General features: G+C 39.3%; 2 protein-coding genes across 8 annotated transcripts in view; both read right to left on the bottom strand.

Annotated features, from left to right (window-relative positions):
- Nucleotides 1-141: 141 nt before the first annotated feature.
- On the bottom strand, nt 142-10,621 carry LOC132979006 (GRAM domain-containing protein 2B-like). Its single transcript, XM_061044444.1, has 12 exons — nt 10,444-10,621; nt 7,612-7,783; nt 6,555-6,627; nt 6,289-6,392; nt 5,718-5,807; nt 4,872-4,943; nt 4,713-4,775; nt 4,524-4,623; nt 4,262-4,318; nt 3,794-3,893; nt 2,958-3,068; nt 142-1,751 (listed from the first exon to the last, which is right to left on the bottom strand). The coding sequence occupies exons 1-12, from the start codon at nt 10,479-10,481 to the stop codon at nt 1,736-1,738; spliced, it is 996 nt and encodes a 331-aa protein (XP_060900427.1). The 5' UTR covers nt 10,482-10,621; the 3' UTR covers nt 142-1,735.
- A 4,392-nt stretch (nt 10,622-15,013) lies between these two features.
- LOC132979004 (receptor-type tyrosine-protein phosphatase S-like) overlaps nt 15,014-22,254 on the bottom strand; it is a 71,658-nt gene continuing 64,417 nt past the window's right edge. For all 7 annotated transcript variants that reach the window (XM_061044434.1, XM_061044435.1, XM_061044437.1 and 4 more), the window contains 8 exons: nt 21,508-21,662; nt 20,941-21,226; nt 20,307-20,485; nt 19,797-19,923; nt 19,310-19,435; nt 18,445-18,599; nt 18,194-18,329; nt 15,014-17,656 (listed from right to left, as the gene is read on the bottom strand). In XM_061044434.1, coding sequence (XP_060900417.1) covers nt 17,588-17,656; nt 18,194-18,329; nt 18,445-18,599; nt 19,310-19,435; nt 19,797-19,923; nt 20,307-20,485; nt 20,941-21,226; nt 21,508-21,662 — 1,233 coding nt within the window. In that variant the 3' untranslated portion in view covers nt 15,014-17,587. The remainder of the gene's footprint in view (nt 17,657-18,193; nt 18,330-18,444; nt 18,600-19,309; nt 19,436-19,796; nt 19,924-20,306; nt 20,486-20,940; nt 21,227-21,507; nt 21,663-22,254) is intronic.

Genomic DNA, 22,254 nt, shown 5'->3' with positions numbered 1-22,254 from the left:
GCAGGGGGGAGCTAGATAATATTAGTGGGCTGTTTATATGGTTACTGTACTTACCTATTCTATTCTTTGTATTATGATTTGTAATTTTATGTTGCTTTTTTTGAACTGAGAAGATGATGTAATGAAATTAATTCATGAGACTGAATCTTGACCTTTTTATTGACAACAAAATAATAAAAAGATCACTTATGTACAAAAATGTCGTTTTCTTTTTCAATTTGATTGTACACAGTGCATTAGTTAATAAACATGTATAATATCTGGTATTGATAGAACAGTTTCTATTTTTGTACATAGTAATTTCAAACTTCTTTGATAGGCTGGAATTGATGAAGATATGTTTATTGGTCACAGTTAAAACAATCCTTGAGACATTTATCAGACCTGGTAAATGTAAAAAGAAAACTTTGTAAAAACACCAGAATGTTTCTGTCACAATGTAACACATACAATCACTTATGTGTCCCCATGTTTTGTGACACCAAGTTAGAAGTCTTTTTTTTTTTTTTTTTTTTTTAATGTTTATGAACACAAGTTTACAGTTTGGCAAAAAAAATGAATTTTTCTTCTTAACATTATACATGTATTTTTAAAGGGGCTATATGTAACTTTTTACATGTATAAATCGTTTTTTATCTCCCATTAATGTTCACTGTCTATCTAAACTAAAAAGTTTCCCCGGGTCGTATTTTCCGCGAAAGCTCCAGGAAGTGACATTTTATGCACGTTCTCAACGTCCTCACTCCGCTCCGCTTACAGAGATCAACATTACAGACTCATCACACACTCCTGCTCTTAGCCAGTGCCTGCTGAGACTGTCGTTTGTAGGATGGAGAATGAATACAGACACACAGACTTTCACTTTCCTCCTCTGTAAACATTATGCCGGTAAATCTCCAGTGTTGTGTACGTACGAGCACGTATGACGAGCACGCGAGGGAGAGCGAGCAACAGGTTACTGGTGCAGTTCACCTAACGTCCATGCGGTATCGCAGTATTTTTGAAAGTTACATATAGCCCCTTTAAAAAAGAAAAAAGTGTTTCGAGAGCTGACGTTCTGCCTGTAAGTTATGTTAAAGGACTGACTGCCCCCTGCTGGCTGAATGTTGTCAATAACAGTAAGATAAAGTACCAGTAATTCACTAAAACAACATGAACCATTATTTTACAATGTACATTTGATTCTTAATCAAGAAACAGAAAAAGGTGCTTTTTCACCTTCTTGTTAAAATCAACTGTGATGTCACATTTTGCAGGTCAGCCCAGAAACGTCTGCTAGCTGAGCACACGGCCAGGAAACAAACCTGGCTTCAGCACGCTGCCTCCATATGGCTCTTTGCTGGAGAAATGGCTTCATATCTTTGACCTGTCAGCAGAAAATGATTGCACTCCGGACAGAAATAGTGTGGTGCTTCTCCGCCAAAGCAGTCACTCATCCATGTAGTTCACCACGTGTGTCCGTGTTCACACATCCAGAAAGCACCTTAATGCTGATCTACATCCACTGTAAACATGATGCTAATAAAAGATTGGAGATCCTATTTGTGAACTAAACTGTACATTTCTTTGGAGGAAACATTTTACTGAAAGATGAACGTTAAGTCAAATAGTCTCTTTCTATTGAGTTGATTTAGAGAGTTATCTAGACAGGGATCAATGTGTACAGTGGAGTCTTAATAAAAGAGGTACATTGCATGAGTTCCATAGGGGATTTGTTTATCACTGCCTCTGCTGGCTAGTTTTCCTGGTACCTGTAGAAGTCAAGGGGAGGGTAGTGGTGGAAGAAAAGTTGTATAAATTATAAATTTGTTAAATAGGTGTCCTGAAAAAGAGTACATTTAAATATCTCACAGAATTGATTTTTCACAATGCATATTTTATTTCTTCTTCTTTGGAGGGTTATGGCTGTTAGCATCTATAATTGTTGCATTACCGACACCTCCTTGGTTGCAACATTGAAATATATTAACGATCCTATCCCTTTTAATATCACTGTTCTTTCTATATTTAACATGTTTTTGTCGAACAATGTGAGAAATGGGTGTTGTGACACACGAGTAAAACAGTTGGGATTTCCTGAGGGTGGAAGTTTATTCTCTGAGATTGTGAATTGTTTGTTATAGTGATTCTTACATTTTCTATTTTAATGTTTCTTTTTTTCTCTGTCATGACGCTCTTGATGTCTTGTGTGAAGCACTCTGAGTTGCCTTGTTGTTGAAATGAATAAACGTGCCTTGCCTATAACTCAAACACTTCTTACTGAGTTTGAGCAAGTCCTTCCCTTAGTGTTATTTCCAACTCCTTTCCCCATAATGTCCACAACATCCAGGAACTTTCTGGAAGCATCCAGTCCCATTTTAATGTACTCAGACTTTCCCTTTATGTCCACTGATCAACCTATGACCATGGCAATAAAAAAAAACAAAAATACTATACTACGATACTTCAATCAGTTCTAGTCTTTCCACTCTCCTCTTCCTTCTGTACAGTCATTTCAAAGCTACGCATCATATTTCATCTGTTAATCATGTTATTATCTGTAAAATCTGAACAGTGTGTCTTAAATGAGTGAAGTAAAAGGAGTAAAAATTCATTGTCATTGATGAAATATTTTTTGTCATCATTAATGCTGTGTTAGTATAAGTTCTGCATGGATCAAAGCATCATCTCTCCATTTATAAAACACATGGGTGTGACTGGTGGAATGTTATCGCTTATCTTTTGTCACGTTGTTGCGTTCATAAACCTGCAGAACGACTGTGTTCATGGTCTAATCTCACGTGCAAGTAATGGTTTTAAAAAGTCACCAAAACCGGTTTAAGCCATGCCTGGTGTTTTTCTCTGCCGTCCTGTAAATCACTTCCTCCTCTTTCATCTGCTCCCAGGCTCCCTTTTCAGATTCTTCATGTCACAGGCTCCCTTTTCAGATTCTTCATGTTTTTTTTGGCTCTACTCACTGTCTCTTGTGTAGCGCCAACACTGTCAGGTCTCCCAAGGTGTTCAGCTGCTCCTCCAGAGCAATGATCCTCATCCCGATGTACCCCGATGCCACAAGCAGCAATGTCATGCTGAAAAAACACAAACAAAAGCATGAATACCTTTGGTTTGCTGTCATACACTACATCACTCCTCTCTAACGTGAAAGTACATTTCTGCAGAATGGATCAAAGATTGAGCTGAGACAAGAACATACTGTACAGCCAAAACAATATACGATATCAGTAAATAGTATCTGTGTGGAGCCTGAGAGAACATTGTGTGATGGTATTTCTAAAACCACATCTCAAGGTTTCATTTCTCTCAAGCCAATAACTCCTCATAACAAAACATGTGCCACTAGGTGCAAGATTTATAGAAAAAATCAAAACACAAAGCAGGAAGACTGTTTTTAATAGGCCATTAAAAACAGTTCTCTCTGAGAATCCAAACTTTACCAGTAAAGACGTCCTCGTGCTATTTAACATCTATGTTACACTTTTAAGGGCGTCAACTCACAAAGTCTTCCATTATTCAGGTCTTACACAGCAGTATTGTACAGAATTGTAGCAAGAATTAAAATATGTAGCTGGTTGAGGTGAAGTTTATTTTTGACTTTATACGGTTGGGCAGTTTTAACTTATAACCTTATATAACCTTGGTTTTAGATGTGAGATTTAAATCTGAAAAGTAGCAACCTTAATAAATGTAGTAAAGTATAAACACGTGGTACTTACTTACTAGAGTAGTATGAAAGGGTACTTCAGTACAGTCCTTTGGTTAGTTTAATCCACGGGAGGAAACTTGTGATACTTACAGCATAAAGTAGATGTAGAAGAGACTCCTGAGGTTCCTCATTTCACTGACGAAGAGGAACGGTACAACTCTCTCCATGATCCTCCAAATCCATGGCCCAGCTGGTACATACAAAGTTCTGTCAGTATTTTTAAAGCCTTTTTCTATTATATCGTGTAACATTATCAGAAAGTAATGCTAGCTACGTAGTTGGATGCTGATGTTAGCTGGTGGTACCTAACAGTAGCAGTGAATAAAACTTGAAATATGGAGCACTGTCACTTTAGATTCGTTTGTATTTCAAGTTGTTGATCAATCGGGGAGGAGTAAATTGAATGGATTGGTTAGATTTTGCTGGGTTTTACAACTTGCAACTCAAAATTAGAGTCCAACATAATGACAGCGTTTGAACTTCATGAGAGTAACGTCGGGTGAGACTTTGAGAGTACAGTGAAAGGTATGCGCATCTATTCGTAAGCTCGTCACACACCTCTGTTGTCTGCGTCTGTTAAGCTGCTTTGATGTGTGAAGTTGGAACTGGTTGGACCTAGAAAATCACAAAAAGACATTTTACACCTTGCGAATAATGGTGTTGTTAAAATACTCATATAAGCATTTAAAATGTTCAGTGCGCTCAATACAATTCTATCTCAGACAATCTGAAGTCCTTATTGAAATAAACATTACACTGAAGTCTAACAACTGTCAGTAATATTACCCCATTAAACCCTTCTCTTCCATCTTTTCCTCACCTTCACCGGACATCTGCAGAACGCTGTTTTTAAGATGAATGCTGTTCTGTCTGCTCAGATCATGATCTGTGACGTCCTCCAAGCTGGAAACACTGGAGGCCTATAAACAAAGACAGTGACACTGAAGGTTAGAGTCATCACGTCTTATGCACCCATTTTAGCCCCCTGCATGAGCTGCAGCAAACCTACAACGTCAGGCTCAACTTCATTCTCTGCAGAGGAGTGATGAGGGCTGCTGTTTGCACTCCCCTCCTGTATAAGAAAAAACACAAAATCACAGGTTAAGACCGAGAAGGGATTTCTATTTCTTTCTTCCTTTGTGTACAGCTGGATTCATCAGACACCCACCTTAGCATATGAACAGATGTTGTGAAGGAGTTTGTAACACTGCTCACGGTTTCTCAAAGACACAAATGAGAACTGAGGGAGACATAAAAAGGGAGAGGAAAGGGTTAATACTGGAACAACAAAATGCATACGTCTATTCTCATTGTTAAGAAAGCACACTTTAAGTCTCGGCTTGACAAAGAGTCAGTATAACTACAGGAATTTGAATGGGGATGGGATGTGTAATTTCATACAATACAACCATTAATTTAAGCTAAGCTAAACTAAGCTTACTTGCACTGTCCAGTCATGGAAATCAATTTTATGAATACAAAAGATATAAAAACTCAGACAAAGCCTTAAAAATATTACGATTCAAAATAAGAAAATGTGTAAAAAGAGTGGCCCTTCACATGAATGCACACGTCACATCTCTTCGTCTCATCCTGAGCCTTTAATAAGGCTCCTGTTAGGGAGTTATTCTAGTTCAACAACAGAATAGGATGGCTGTTTAGAGGAGCGTTAACATTAACAATTCCCTTGAGGTGTAATCCATGTTACTGCCGCACAAACTCCCAAGAGGTTTCACTGTGTCACTGAAACCCTTTAGATCCTGATTTTGTACCCATTCAAGTGTGAAAATAGAGTAGTTCTGCATCCTATCATAATTTTAGTTGTACGATACGACAATGGAACATATTGCCAAGATTAGGTCGAGTTAAACATCTGGACATGACACTTTTTGTCAGAGAACTTCTTAAAATGACATCATACAAAGCGATCCACAAATAAAGTACAGCAAATAACAGAACAAAGACCAGAGAGAACAAAATACATGTGAGAATGTTTTTTAGAGTGTAGTCTGACCTTCTTTCCATCCGTCGTCTTTATTGACAACATGGATAATGCCGTGTTATACTTCTTCACCTCCTTGACACTGCATCCAGAAATCGCCACCTGAAGAATGTTGACAAAATACTTTTTTCTGTTCTCACAGCCTTCAAGAGGACTCTATAGTGATATTACATTTTCCTCTGAAAGTGACCTGAAAGGTGGATAATGAAGAGGCAGCTTTTTACTTGTATTCTCTCTCCTACAAAATGTTCCTCTGTGAAGTCCGTCTTTGATATCAAGTTAAAAAGCCTGAATGCTTGGGATGAATTTGAATTCCCAGGAAAGGCTAAATGACTGTTGATTCCTCTCTAAAACAAGTGAGGTCAAAAGTCTTTTATGCCAAGATTACTACAAAATTAGAAACACATTACCTTAATTGGTGAATGGTTTCAAATACATAGAACACCAACAAAGTGCTACCACTATTATAAAATGTTATTGTTAAATAAAACGCTCAGATGTATTTTGCTTTAGTCAAAAGCATCTGTTAAATACATTAACTGTAGAATAAAGTTTCACGCCCACATGTGTCTTAGTGTGTTACCTTGGTTTCTTTGAGCAGCACGGAGGAGTGAAAACACACATGGTGATCAGAAATATAGAGTTTTCCATGATACGGCACCTCCTTCTGCATGGCACAGGTGAATGCTACAATAGATTTACACACACACGCGCACACACAAAATAACATGCATCATTTATAGCTGCAACAGAGACATTAATATAAATACATGAATATATACAGTATGAGCCAGACGTCCGTCAGACAGAAATTCTGAAAAATGTCATTGTGACTTTCTCTCTGCTCACCATGTGTCAGATTCTCGAGCTCTGGAATATCTGGAAACAGTTTGCGGAAGTTTTTGTTGTGCTTCTTGAAGCTCTGTTGGGGGAAAACAGTGAATTGTTTAAAAGTTCACGTGTTTGTTGACCAGAAGCAGGTCTGGTGTTTGTTTGTTTTTTACAATATTACTTACATAAGTGATATTTAGGCCACTTGGAGGCACCAGAAACAGGTTGTTAAAGCAACACTCGCTAACCTGTTTCCAAATGTAAACTGTACCAAAACCACACGTTTGTGCAGTTGTGTTTGTTAAGCGGCCGTATTTTTCAGTATCTTTAAGATCTGCTTTTGGTGCCTACCAACTCATGGAGAAAATATCTTGGTCTTATATCTAGCATCAAAATGCCCCACAAAGCTGGCCCTCTGTCTGCTGTGTGGTTCTGAGAGAGTAGTCCTACTTTAGGCTTTACTTAATGAATAACAGATTATTTCTAAAAGACAAAGCTGTGCTTTGAAAGGCAGTTTATGAAATAACTGACTCTAAACTTAAATAACAACATTTTAGGCTTCAGAATTGAATTATTAATACAGCATATACATACAAACACTTTCTGATTGAAATGACTGAAGCCTACTTGTTGCCTAGCAGCTGTACATGTACACATCCAGTCATGGCAGAGCCACATAATGACTCGTGTGGAGTTGTGTTTCTGACCACCTCATTCATGTAGAATTTTGGTCTCAAATATTTAGCTGCTAAATGCTCCTCTGTGTATTACAGTGACATTTTAGTGTTCTTTTACTGAAAGCAGTTGCCTGCTGCAGCAAAATATAGAAATAGGCAATAGGCCTACTGGAGTTGCAGATCATAAGAACTAGCTGAGAGATACAATAAAGCTAGCATCATTGACTTAAATGGGGCTACTGATTCATCATTTTAATTTGCCCCCCCCGTCACATTATTGTCAAATTATTTTCACACTGATAGTCTACAATATTATCACACAAGTAAAAGGTGTGTTTCCTTTTATATACAGGATGAAAGAAAACAGGAAGGAGCTGAATGATGTGAGATGCATTTACATTACTGTTGATGAGACCATCTGGTAGTTCCTCTGCTATGGCCTGCTCCCTGAGGCTGTTATTTACTTCCTGGGTCTCCAGCCGGCCCTCAACCAGGCTCTGTCTAGATTTTTTACTACCTGATATGCTGCCACCTCCCTTAGCGCCAAGCAGTCCTGCTTCATATGCCAAGCTGTCCCAAGAGAGGAGGAGATAAATGTCAGAGTGATGAAGCAGCAAACAGGTCAACTGATATATGACAACATCCAGTAAAGCGATGTAATGAGGACACAAGAAGGCTATACTGCCAAAGTTAGTAAAAGTGTTGGATTGCAGAAGAAAACAACTCCTGTGTATGGAGTTAGATCAGTCTCAATATTCACAAATGCACACAGAAGGATTCACAACTGTATTTCAATGCACACACAAATATTTTTCATTCTATATAAATGTAAAACAAATCCACAAATAAAAAAATAAGATTCACAAATGTATTTCTGATTCACACACAAATATTTAGAGTTTTGTATATATGTAATAGAAGTCAGCAAATATATAATATACATACAGTTGCAGGAGAAAGTATGTGAACCCTTTGGAATTTCCTAGTTTTCTGCATAAATTGGTCATAAAATGTGTTCTGATCTTCATCTAAGTCTCAACAATAGACAAACACAGTCTGCTTAAACTAGTACCACACAAACAATTCTATGTTTTCATGTTTTTATTGAACACGACATGTAAACATTCACAGTGCAGGGTGGAAAAAGTATGTGAACCCTTGGATTTAATAACTGGTTGACCCTCCTTTTGGCAGCACTAACCTCAACCAAACGTTTCCTGTAGTTGTAGACCAGACCTGCACAACGGTCAGGAGGAATTTTGGACTGTTCCTCTTTACAAAACTTTTTCAGTTCAGCAATATTCTCGGGATGTCTGGTGTGAATCGCTCTCTTGAGGTCATGCCACAGCATCTCTATCGGGTGGAGGTCAGGACTCTGACTGGACCACTCCAGAAGGCGTATTTTCTTCTGTTGTTGATTTACTTCTGTGCTTTGGGGTCGTTGTCCTGTTGCATCACCCATCTTCTGTTGAGCGTCAATTAGTGGACAGATGGCCTTAAGTTTTCCTGCACAATGTCTTGATAAACTTGGGAATTCATTTTTCCGTCGATGATAGCAATCTGTCCAGGCCCTGATGCAGCAAAGCAGGCCCAAACCATGATGCCCCCTCCACCATACTTCACAGTTGGGATGAGGTTTTGATGTTGGTGTGCTGTGCCTTTCTTTCTCCACACATAGTGTTTGTGTGTTCCTTCCAAACAACTCAACTTTAGTTTCATCTGTCCACAGGATGTTTTAATACATTTATTTATAAGCACTTTTAAAAACTCAAAGACACTTTACAATAGTTAAAACATAAAGAACAGCACAGTAAAGACAGACTAATGGACATCGCAACATTACACACAAATCATAAAGATAACAACAATAAAAGGTAAACTACAGAAAACACATCACAATCATACATTTTGCCAGTAGTGCTGTGGAACATCCAGGTCCTCTTCCGCAAATATCAAGCATGCAGCAATGTTTTTCTTGGACAGCAGTGGCTTTCTCCGTGGTGTCCTCACCATGAACTCCATTCTCGTAGATTCGTCAACAGAGATGTTAGCATGTGCCAGAGATTTGTGCAAGTCTTTAGCTGACACTCTAGGATTCTTCTTCACCTCACTGAGCATTCTGCGCTGTGCTCTTGCAGTCATCTTTACAGGACGGCCACTTCTAGGGAGAGCAGCAACAGTGCTGAACTTTCTCCATTTACAGACAATTTGTCTTACCGTGGACTGATGAACATCGAGGCTTTTAGAGATTCTTTTTTAACCCTTTCCAGCTTTATGCAAGTCAACAATTCTTAATCGTAGGTCTTCTGAGCGCTCTTTTGTGCGAGGCATGGTTCACATCAGGCAATGCTTCTTGAGAGTAGCAAACTCAAAACTGGAGTGTGTTTTTTATAGGGCAGGGCAGCTTTAACCAACACCTCCAATCTCGTCTCATTGATTGGACTGCCGGTTGGCTGACTCCTGACTCCAATTAGCTCTGTGAGAAGTCATTAGCCTAGGGGTTCACATACTTTTCCCACCCTGCACTGTGAATGTTTACATGTCGTGTTCAATAAAAACATGAAAACATAGAATTGTTTGTGTGGTATTAGTTTAAGCAGACTGTGTTTGTCTATTGTTGAGACTTAGATGAAGATCAGAACACATTTTATGACCAATTTAATCAGAAAACTAGGAAATTCCAAAGGGTTCACATACTTTTTCCTGCAACTGTATATATTTTAAAAACACATTTGTATCTTGTTACATTTATATACAAACTGTTCAGTCTGCATTTACAAACTGTTTGTCATTTGTGAACCTCACTGCATTTGTGTGTGGGACTTTTGAGACTCCCCTGCCGTGGTTAGATTCACAAATGCATTTTTTTTCAGCAGGGAAATGTCTGTAGCTAATCAGATGTCTCCTTCCTATTCAGCCAATCACAGTTGCATGGATTCAAGGGTATGTTTTAATGACTCAATGGTATGTTTTAATATTTACAGTCTATGGTTTTAATGTGATCACTTTAGCGTTACATCTGCGCAGACAGCGATTAACTTGGATTAGTTCACAAACACTCTTGATTTAACAAGTAGACTACATTGCGCACACCTGTTGCTGGTTGTACTGTCAACCAGCAATAAAAGAAAATATCAATATCTAGTTTCAACAACATCTTGTCAATGATATAAAATGTAGACATAACGATAGTAAAATATAAAATGAGAGGAAAAGTCATGTTTACTCACTCAGAACTGTCCAGTGAGAATCTTCTGTTAATGCTCATGATGGAAATAAACACTTCGAGCTCATATAGGTACGCACACTTTCAGACATGCAGAGCAAAATTGCATCTGGTTTGAGCTTTCCCCTCTTATTAAAACACCTTGCATATAATCATAAGTCTTCTTTTTCCTGAGTTACTCTGAAGTAGCCAGAGACAGGTGAGAACCAAAGGCAAGGACCGCCTACATAATGGATTGGCTCGTATTGTTAAATTAGCCAATCAGGTATGAGAGGCGGGACGAAATACAACCAATCATTGAAAGCAGTTGGAAAAGGCTTCTGCTCCTCATGGCAACAGTTGCTATGGGTGGCTCCAGCTACAGTGCCCTGAACTTTTGACACACGTCACTTGGACACACAGTACTTGTAGCCTACATGTAGCCTGTACTTTTAGGGCACGGTCACACTGGCCATCCGTACCGTGCCCAAGCACGCTTCAACGCTAAAGCCCAGGTCGTTTGACCAGTGTGACCGCTCCGTATCGTGCTCAGGCACGGTACACTTCCTTGGCTTTGGCACACTTCAGAGAGGTGTGCTTCAGCACGGTACACTTCATGCACGAGCACAAGCACGCGGGTACACAACGCTGACAGCCTTCATTATGGAGAAATCCAGAGTTTCATGGCTGTATCTGACTAACATGACACAATATAAGACACAAAGTAGCTGTTATGCTCTCTGTGTTGTTCTCTGATGTGCAGACGCGGACTCGACTGCGCGTCTCTTTCTCTCTCTCTCTCTCTCTCTCGCTCTCTCTCTCTCTCTCGTCCGCCTGTTTGTAAACTGAGCACGCTTCATAATAACATAAAGCGTGCATGTGTTGTATTAAGACGTTACGTACAAGAGGTAATCGTGCTTAGGCACGGATAGTCCTGTGTAGTGTGACCGCGGGCCGGCAGGGAATGGCGCAGCGGGGGGGCAATCGTGCTTGGGTACAGCACGGTACAGATGACCGCCCTTAGGGCGCGGTCACACTGGGGACCCTCATCCCATTATCCCATTAAGGGGACCCTCATCCCATTATCTAACCTCTAGAACTATAGTAACCTGACACTAAACCTAGGGTACATTTCTTGTACAAAAACTCAAAATGATTTAGCCCTATTGAACCACCAAGTTTGGATTATCAATAAACCTTTCAAGGGACCATCAAAAAGTGACCGTCTTCACTTTCCAAAAGGTTCTTGACTCAGTAAGAAACCTGTAAGTAGGATTTCACAGATGAATGTTTGAGAATACTCACACACATGTACACGGAGTGTGACACAGGTATGTAAACTGTACTGTCATGTGTTTTTTTGTTGTTCAGCCAGCTCAGCCTGTAGCCTACAGATAAACATCAGAGGTTGACTTATGGCCTACAGCACAGTTAACAACATGACACAACAAAAAATGGACAGAAAAGATCGCTCTGAAGTAAAACTGAAAAAAGTCTTTAAAATGAATAAAGATATGTATGCTTAAGTGTATACACATTGACATTGTCACTCATAGCTCAGTAGACCAGCATTTAATTATTAACCTTTATGGCTTGTATGTGCAGGCACATTAGTGTGTTTTCACGTGATCATTAGGCTGCCTCTCAACAAGAGATAAACAGAAATGGAGCAAATATTTGTGCAAATACAGTTTGTTTACTGTGGGACACAAGTTCAGACTTCCAGTATCATAAACAACTGTCACCTGATCAGGACTGAACCATCTTTACTCTTGACATTGTAGTTCTGAGTCCAAAGAAAAATACAGATGGATCCCTGTAGTTTTTATTTAACCATTTTCTTTTGAGCTATACAAACTATGATGATTTAAGCCTAGAAAAGTAAGCAAGATTGACCATTTCATTATTTTGTCTAATTTCTTTAATAAATCAAAGTAGGCTACATTTTTTAAAAAACGTTGTGAGCAAAAGCAAACAGGGCTTAGTTGCACGTATGACTGATAAAAAAGTGGACATACCTATATAAAAAAGAAATAAAATAAATCACAAATATTTCTAAGTGGTTTAACCTTTAATCCTTTTTGTCTTTTTTTCTAATCTATATTTTTACTCTTGGGTATAATGAAGGCTTACACACTAAATAAACTCAAGTCACTGTTGTTGATCTCTCTCTCTCCTCTCTCTCTTGTATACTGTATATAAATAAATATATATATATATATATATATATAAATAGACAGCTCAGTTGATGAGTTCACTTTTTTGCTATTCCTTTTAGCTGTTTTCATTTAATCTTTGATTTGTAACGAGTTCCTTTTTACAGTTATTGTCAATGATCTACCTGAAGGTCCTTACTTTATTTCCAAATAAAGGCAGGTTGAATTCAAACAACAAGTAAAGTACTCTCATCTTCAGACAGTAAGAACATGATTAAGAGATTGATTTCATTCTGAATAGAAAGTGTTAAGTTACCGGGCCGGTCCAAACACACCTTAAGAAGGAAATACTGCAGGTTAGAGACGTGACAGCATCCTAACAACAGTACAAAAGCTGTTGGCTCGCTGACAGATTCTGAGTAAGTCATGCAAAGTAAAACCACACAAATACTTCTCTAAGGTGTAACAGGTTTTTGTATCAACAGATCAGATTATAGTAAGAAAAAATGTGGATAATGTTCCTGTACCTGAACTCTACACATGCAAAGAACTCTTATCTTTATCTTTTATCTTTATCTCTTTATGTGCATGCAAAAACAGTGATGGCGGCAGGATTTATTTTTCTTCCGGTGCTGTGGGGGAGCTTGACTAATATGTTGGGGTGCTATTTTTACAGTTTATTTAAAAACAAAACAAAACTACCAAAATACGTGAGGGTGCTTAACCGGGGCTATACAGATTTGTGATGGCGCCCCCTAGCCCCGGTGTAACGCCGTGCTTTTGCAAAAAAAAAAAGTGAAACACATGGATCTGCACTTAGGTCATGTATGACAGGCCTATCAGTGTGAGTTTACATTTAAGTAAATTAGAGATTAGATTTAATCACCTAGTCCAGTGGTTCCCAAAGTAGGGGTCGGGAGACAATGACAGGGGGGCGAGAATCTTTCCAAAAACAGAAGTAAAAATTTGAAATGTATTTTTCCTATTCCAAGGAATATACAAAAATAGTTGCATTTAAAATAAAACAATAGTTATTAACTGGGATTTGTGTTCAAATTAAAGCAATGTATAAAAAGTTTACCCATGACAGCAACATGACCTGTCTGCTGTTATTTGCGCATAAAAACGCACACAGACATCACCTGTGTGTCTTTTTATTAATGTTGGAAAAGAATCCATCAGTGCTTCAGTCTATTATTAGATTACTAGTATTCTGCTTCTAGCTTTTCTTACAATAAGTTATCAAAATAATATTGTAGTTTTTACACTGTAGTGTTCTTTTGTCCTAGCTGTAAAGAAACACACCATCAGTTATGTAAGGAGCAGCATTTTTTTTTCCTTTCCTGATCATCAGCATGACCCTCTTTGTCTAGAGTTATTCAAAGAAAATGCATACAAACAGAAAATACAATAAATGTTTAGAATAGCCTACGTTTTGTCATTCACTCAGGAATATAAAGCAGTTTATGAGCAGACTTTGTGAGGACAGAAACCTGAGAGCTCTTTTATCTACAAAGTAAAACTTAAGTTTGACACTTTGTGAAAGATTTATTTTTCTTTCGAGCCAAAACATTTGTTCCTAAATGTAATGCTAGCACCAGCTGCTGGTTAGCTTATCCTAGAATAAGAAGAAATGGAGGAACCCGTCTGGTCGAAATGAACAAAATAAACTTTTTTATAGCCAAAATATCTTGAGGTTTCATCCTTTTCTCATTAGTCCAGCTCTTGTAGCTAAGTTTTAGTCTTGTAGCCACAATAAAACTAAAACATCTATGAAACCAAAGATGATGACAAACTGTAAATAATGGGGGTTTATGGTTGTGTAATGAGACTCATTGTGTTCACTTAAGAGAACCAAGCTAGCTAGTCTCCCTGATTTTGTTGCATTCGCTTCAGTACAAACAGCTTTTTATTTACCCCGACCGACAACTATTGATATACCTATCCATGTTTGACTGTCACTGGGAAACTAAAGGTCATATATTTGTGATTGGGCACAAAATAGTAAAATAAACAATATTATAAGTGTCTGGAAACAAAATAGCCCTAATTTCAGTAAAACCCAAAATGTATGGATGTGTTGTGATGTCATCTTGCAGCATCAGATTCCTCACACTGCAGGTGTAAACATGGTGTTTCCCCTCTTTATCATCCATCTCATCCTTCTGTACTATATTACTTTATATTATAACTTAATTTTGTTGCTTGTTTTGTTTCCAAACTTCTAAAAATCAGAGAATTTTTTCCTGAAACCCTGGTGCAAAACGTCAACTTGCATTTCCAAACATTTCCTGGGTGTTATTTTGTGCACACTGCATTGTGCAGTTTGTCAAAGCTAGCTGGAGTGACAGGAGAGGCTTTTGGTTTTGACTTACTTTGGTCCCATCTAGAGGACGAGGAGGGAACAACAACAAAAAAAGGCAACAGGAATCGAGCAGCTCGTTGTGCTGTATATCCAATCATCCTGCTTTTAATACAAAGTCAAGATACAATATCTACATCCAGGGTTTTGAAAGGAAAGAACAGGTACATCAGTGAGGGGGATGGCATCATCAGAGCTGGCCCTCAACACATTTCACATGTTTCATGTGTGTGCCATTTTATATTTCTCTTGACACAATAATATTAGAAATCGAAGGAATAACATATTCTTATATATGTCACACACTGTCAAGACTTCTGGACCACACATAAATTTCATATCAGAATAATTTTAGATTTTAACAATAACTTTTGAGTGTGTGTGTGTGTGTAGTTGTGTGCCTGTGTGTAGTTGAGTGATAAGTCACCCATTCTCTGTCAAAAAATACACTTGCTACCATTTGCTTTCCAGCAAACTAAATACCAGCAACTTGTCTAAGGTTTTCACCAACAAGTCTGCTCTATAGATCTAACTTCTCTGATGCCCTTTGACCAATCATGATGAGGTGGATCATACCTGTGTTGCTGTGATCACACCACTGCTGTTATTAGGGACGTCAACAAGGAAGGGCATTAAAAGGGCATCACTGTAAACTTAAACTAGGGCTGCCTCTAATGTACATCTCTAGCTAACTAGTCGGACATCAGTTATCAGTATCAAATAGCACCCTACACAGAGGGCATACTTTATAATAAGGAAGCAAATAAAAAAGCACCAAAACTGACCATTAAAAAAAACTAAACAAAAAAACAATGACAATATCATACCATTGGCTCGCCAAAAAAACAAGTAAACAACATCTTATTGGTTATATTTGCTAAATATTCCAAATAAATAAATTAAAAACATACGTAAAAAGTAACAAAATAGAATAATAAATATCTTAAAAAATCATACGAAATAAATATGACAAAGTGAACGAGAACAATAAGGCTTTTTCTTTTGCGACAATAAGAACTACATCACATCCAATCCCACGTTATATCTTGTGCTCAGACGTTTGTAACTGTACTGTATAGGACTCCAATGATAGACTGTATGTACAAAATCGGTGAAATCGCCCGAGATGTCTGATACACTGGAACATCGCTGTGCTCTTCAATCAACACGTGGGACCATTTATGATTATATGTCAAATCAAGACAAGATTTCAATCCATATCAAGGACTTGTGCAGTTGTACCGGAGAGGACAGAGGGGGAAACATCATTTGGTTAAGTTGGGATGTTCTGTACAGTGTGATTCAGGAACAGAGATTTTTTAATGAGGTTCCAAACAGCAGGGTCAGCTGATTTAGGGGAGAGAAACGCTGAAAGTGGGCAATTAACCACTTGTGCTGGATGTTTTTGGGATTTCTCTCTCATTGCCGGTAGCCTTAAACAGTGAAATATTAAGAGTGATTAAACTGCAAAGTGGTGCAATTCAAGTAGGTAAGCTTCAGAGGAGGAAGATTATTACTGATACAGCTTTCATCCTCACTTCAAGATACTGTATGACTATAAATGTTTAGCACACAATGCATGTCAGCATAAGGCAAAGACATACAGTAAAAACACATAGAAAACATGAAATGGGCTGTTTGAATTCATGAGCATCTCTTTCAGTGAGCCACTAATGCTGAACTGACACAATGGGGCTGACATCAAGAGGAGCTGGAGGATGAACAAGGAACTATAGCAAGTAGCAAGCAAGCTTTGTTGAATGAAGAATGCACTGGACTTCAAATCTCAGCCCAGTTGAGGAAACAATGGGCTCTAATCACTGCTCTGAGGCCAGCTGAGGACTCGGTTTGGGAGTGCAAACTTATCCTCAGCCAGTACAGTTAGAGTCTGACTCTTTGTTATGCTGGATTAAAGAGGGAGCATGTCTCCTCGTAGGCCACAGTTCATGTTCTTTATGGTTTCTCTTGGCACTGTGCGTCGGGTTGATGGGCAGCCACATGCTTCTCCAACAGTCCTCAGGGTGATGAGTCCGCACTGTAGGCTTCTGCAGAGGCATGACCTAATAATCATCTGCTTGAAATGGAATCAGACCTACCTGTGGCAGCAGTAGACACCTTTGAAGTAGACTCACGGACACATAGAAATGTTCACCTTCGCAACCCCTTAGTACACCAAACCAATAGATACAAAGTTGAGGATAAAAAGCCCATTTAGGGTGCAGCAAATATCCAGGCTCTTTGTGTTTTTTTTCCTTTTTGTTTTTTATACACATAAAGTATCATAATTCCTGTTCAGAAGCCATTTGTATTTCACTGGTTCATATTGGAGATAGCTGACCACAACACACATGTAGTATACGTCCTTCACACTGGAACACTGAGGTAAGTATATGGATTAAACATGGACAGTCCCCACACCCACCACCTCGTCCCTGATGAGTGCAGCCGCTGTTACACACAGATTTTGTTGTTGCTGTTTTTGTTGTTGCTTTTTGTCCTTGTTGGTGTTGATTTCATCTTTGAGCCTCGCCCCCAGAAAAAAAAAAAAAAAAAGGTTCAATGTTCACGTTGTAATTATTTCTCTCTGTTTCGCTCCTTGGTTTGTTTGTTGACCTCGAGGCAGAAAGATGGATGGATGGTTGTCTCTTCACTTACGTTGCATAGTGGTCAAAGCTACCCAGGTACTCCAGAGCAGCCTGGTAGCAGAACTGGTATTCATCCTGAGTGAGAAACAGATGATAGAAACACAAAATCATGAATATTTTATCAATAAACAAGTGTGTTTACTGCTAACATCATAAGACTGTATGAAAGAGGGACAACATGACCGCACGCCAAAAACACATGATACTCCTCCTACTGACTGGCTGTCTGACCGCAGAGTAGGTCATAAAGCCTGCCTCTTCCATGTTAACAGATGGGACATGGGTCAAACTATAAAATCTGAATTCACATCAAATAAATAAATAGTTGAATCTTATCATGCTGATTTAAATGCAAGTTTGCCAGTCTGCCAGAGTAATGGCAGAGGAAACAACTATTTCATGGGAACCTAAGCTTAATGGTATGAAAAATGTCATGTTTATTTGTACTGTATTTAGTTTTAAATACAGACAGGTATAATGCTATGAAATACAACTGTATTGATGAAAACATGAGCTTTAGCAGTAACAATGATGTGCTGTTTCAGTGTTTTCCTTGCGTGTCTCAGCTCCACTCTAAGAATAAATAAGTCTGACATGTTGTTGAGTGTTTACCTCAGTCTGCACCATGGCTGGTCTCTGTGTGCGCAGCATTTTGACAGTCTGGAAGATGTCCACCGCCCCCTCGTAACGCATCCTCTCCAGGACAATACTCAGAGTGATGAAGACACCTGTCCGCCCCACGCCAGCACTACAGCCACAAAGGAAAACATTTTACCAAAAGTTTACAATGTGCCAGAGCTTGGACATAATCAAAGGGCATATATTTATACCAACATATTGAAAATTATAACCCAACTGTTTACCTGCAGTGAACGCTGATTGGACCATCCTGGCCGAACTGCTCTTTAGTTTTGTGCACTTGGCCAATGAAATCAATGAAGCCCTCCCCAGATTTAGGAACACCTTGCTCCGGCCAATCAGTGAACTGGAACTGACGCACTGTCCGGGATTGGCCGTCCTGTATGGAGTGGAGAAGAGAAAGAAATAATGCCACTAAATATTTCTCCAATCTGAAATTGTAAGTGTATGGTTTCTGTAAGGTGATTATTTCAGAAGAGCTTCTTCTCTCTGTATTGACCGTGGAGTGAGACTCTGCCAGGCAATATCCTGTTTTTCTCTCTAATGATTACTGTTATCTGACCCTGGATCACTGGCTGTGGTTAACATCAAGCTGTAACGTCAGTGCGTCTGCTATTGTCAGCCACTCAGTTGGCAATTACATCTTTTCTCTGCTGCTCAGCCTTCCTGACTCCTCCTTTAATGGAGATCAATAAAGCATCTGTCAATGTGGCGTCAGTGCAGGACAGGCTTAACTCCAGTTATCTATGACTGGAACTCGTATGCAGCAGCAGTCAGCACACATGCAGTCACACACTCACACACACATATGCTGTTGAGGTAATCTGAAGACAGCATGGTTGACTGAGTAATCTAGGTCTGCCTGTCAATAGTGCGAACCTGCTGTGTTGGGCACATTCACATACAAAACACACAATAACTGACACACACTACAGGTCGATTGGACATGCAATGCACTGCTGCTTTCTGACAGCGCTGATGAATCAGGAAAAGAGCAAAGGAGTCTAGGAGTGTACTGTTTCACTGGTGTCTGAACACAACATGTAACATGGGGACTGGTCTTTAAACACACTGACACCATGAACTCACCCTGGCATCAGTAACTTTGAACTCCCGAAGGATGTACTGAGGCATGTTGTACTCAGCCATGGGGTCCACCACAAAGTACTGGTACCTGGCTGAGCGCTCAGCAGGCCAGTACTGGTGACACTTCTCCTGAGAGGACAGAAAAAATATATAAAGTCACAAGACATTCTTTACAGCAGGCGTACTTAAATATTGTTTTAAAGGGCCAGATTTGAAAACTGTCAGACAAGGGTCTGAATATTCACATGTAAGACCTCTTAGACTAAGAATGATATTGTTTAAACAGCAATACAAAGTCGCATTAAGCATTTAATTTTATTCAATTCCCCTCAGCTTAAACAGCCAGGGTGATTAATTTCAATACAATGTTCAGTTCTTATGTATGCCATTTTGAAAGATTAGGTTTAAGAGCCCACATGGGGTACACGGCTAAAATGTACTGTTTATTGTAGCACTTAATGCTGTCATGTGAATTTATTTTGTTCCTTACCCGTCCCATTTCTCTTAGTTTAGTCAGCATGACCACTATAGTAGAGTTGTGCTCCCACAGCATCCTCCAGAAATCCTCCGTGGTCTCAGCCAGTGGACCCTGGGTGGCAATGTAGCCTCTCTGCTGCCTGCGCACACACACACACACACACACACACACACATACACACACACATGATGAAGCCACTTCCTCCATGATATGTCCCTATTTCTTCCTCCGTCAAGCATCAAACTGAAAAGAGGGTCAAGCTTCAGGCAGGAAGGGGAAAAGTCAAAACATGTGTATACAACTACTCTGAATGCCTGAATCATCAGAAGCACTTCAGCGTACGTCTCCTTCATTGTGCATCGAGACAGAAAGCGGGTACATGTATACAGTAACGTTGGATCTGACAGGACGTGACAGGTGAGAGCACTGTGGTGAAAACCTATCCAATCCATTCACTCATCAACCATCATAAGCGCATGAGGTGGTCAGGCCATATTAGTGTTTCCCGGGACCAAAACATACCTGTAGCCGTCTATGTAACTGGAGTTGATGTAGTCAGAGCCCTCCAGGCCTCTGATTGGCTGCAAGCAGACGCGTGTGGTCTCGTAGGGCATGATATTTACCAGTCGGTTTTTGAATTTGTTGCAAGGCAGGTTAGCTGTGACGAACCGGGACGTGTGGGCCTTGGTGTTTGCCAGTCGCTGAAGAGAGATTTAAAGAAATGTGTTATCTTTTTTTTTTTCAAATCTGAAAGTCAGTTATATAACAAACCAAAACTGCTTTTGCATGCAAAAGTGAAGCGATGTTCGGGATTATTTGCATGGTTAACTGATGTACTATGGCCACAAAATTCTATGATTTGGTAGTTGCAAGCCACAAAACAAGCTAAGTGGTTGTGAGATAAAAAAAAAACACGATAGTAAAGTAGTTTTCTCTGTTTGCACACAATGTTTTTAATCTTTTAAACTTTATTATTTTTTAATTTTTTTCTTCCTGGGTAGATATAACATGATCAGGCCTTTAACTCACGTCAAACAAGTTTAGATGAAAACCTGAAGTTGAACTGCTCTAAAACTTAAGGACAAATGCAAAGTTTTACCGATGATTGTGAGTACACATAGCATGTCACATAGCATTTGTCTGCCCGCTCTCCTACCTTAAACTCCAGCTCCATGCCAGTGACGTGCTCCCCGGTCTCCACCTTAGAGAGCTTCTGCATGTACGAGTACAGACTCCTGGCGGCCACCTCCGTGTTTCCACAGGCGACGGCCTCCAGCAGAGACTCGTGGATGAAGCTGTATTGGTCCTCTGTCTGCACCATGTAGTTCCTCTGGGAGCGCATCAGGGTCACATGACCATAGATGTCCACAGTGCGCTCGTGACGAATGCGCTCCAGCATGGCGTCAATGACAATAAAACAGCCGGTGCGACCCACACCGGCACTATGAGAGAGGACAGTAGGAAGAATTGTAATAGTAATAATAGGAGGTGTTTTGGAGATTTATTGTTTATGTGCTTTACATGAGATAACTAATAAAACTGTCATGTTTGGCAGTTAAATGTAAAGCTACAGCCAGCAGCTGTTCAGCTTAGCTTAGCATGTCCATATCTACCAAATTCTCTAAAGCTCGCTATTTGGTACATATTATTATCTCATTTGTTTGATGAATACAGAAACAGTATTGTTATAATTATCCACTTACAGTATGTGTGCAAACTATACCTGCAGTGAGCGATGATAGGTCCCGCATCAGGAGGGTTGCAGGCTTTGACTCTGCGGAGGAAGTTGAGGAAGGGGGTGGGATACTCTGGCACACCATGATCTGGCCAGGATGTAAACTGGAACTGACGCACTTCTCTCCGTTCACTGCTACCGCTCTGATGGAAGACACAAGCAAAAAAAAAAATGTCTTTAAAATCGCTGAGGTCAGAACTGTAAACTGAACCTTTACATATATAAGATTCATCCCTTTTGTATAATCAGATGTTACAAAAACCCTGTTAAATTGCCGAAGTGACACATTTGTCAGTTTGAGAGCAGTTTTTCAAATGTATCTCCATTGTTAACACTCCGTGCAGGCACAACTTCCTTTTATACAGAATGTCCAAGAAGCTTTTGAATGGATTCAAGCGGAAGAATCATAGTGATAATGTATGTTTTCAAGGAATTACTGTAGAATATTTAACTGAGTTATAGAAATATTCTTAATATTCCCACACTGTCCCCAAAACAAAGGAACAGGACCAGCATTGTTGAATATTTCATGTGTTTTATTCTCTACTGTATGATGATTCCCCCAACTTGACATTTCAAAACACATCAACAAAATTTTAGTGAAGCTGTGCTTCATTTGGAAGCTACAGTTGGCCTAGTTTCTGTGTTTGTAAGTAGGCCACAGAGACACGCAAGTCTGACGGTCTTAGATTAGCCCCTCGCTATAAGAAAGTACTCTGCCTCCAATGGTGATCA

The sequence above is a fragment of the Labrus mixtus genome, chromosome 8, assembly GCF_963584025.1.
Source record: "Labrus mixtus chromosome 8, fLabMix1.1, whole genome shotgun sequence".
NCBI classification, from domain to species: Eukaryota; Metazoa; Chordata; class Actinopteri; order Labriformes; family Labridae; genus Labrus; species Labrus mixtus.
Note: the sequence above shows the minus strand (reverse complement) of the source record. Positions and strands in the feature narration are given on the sequence as shown.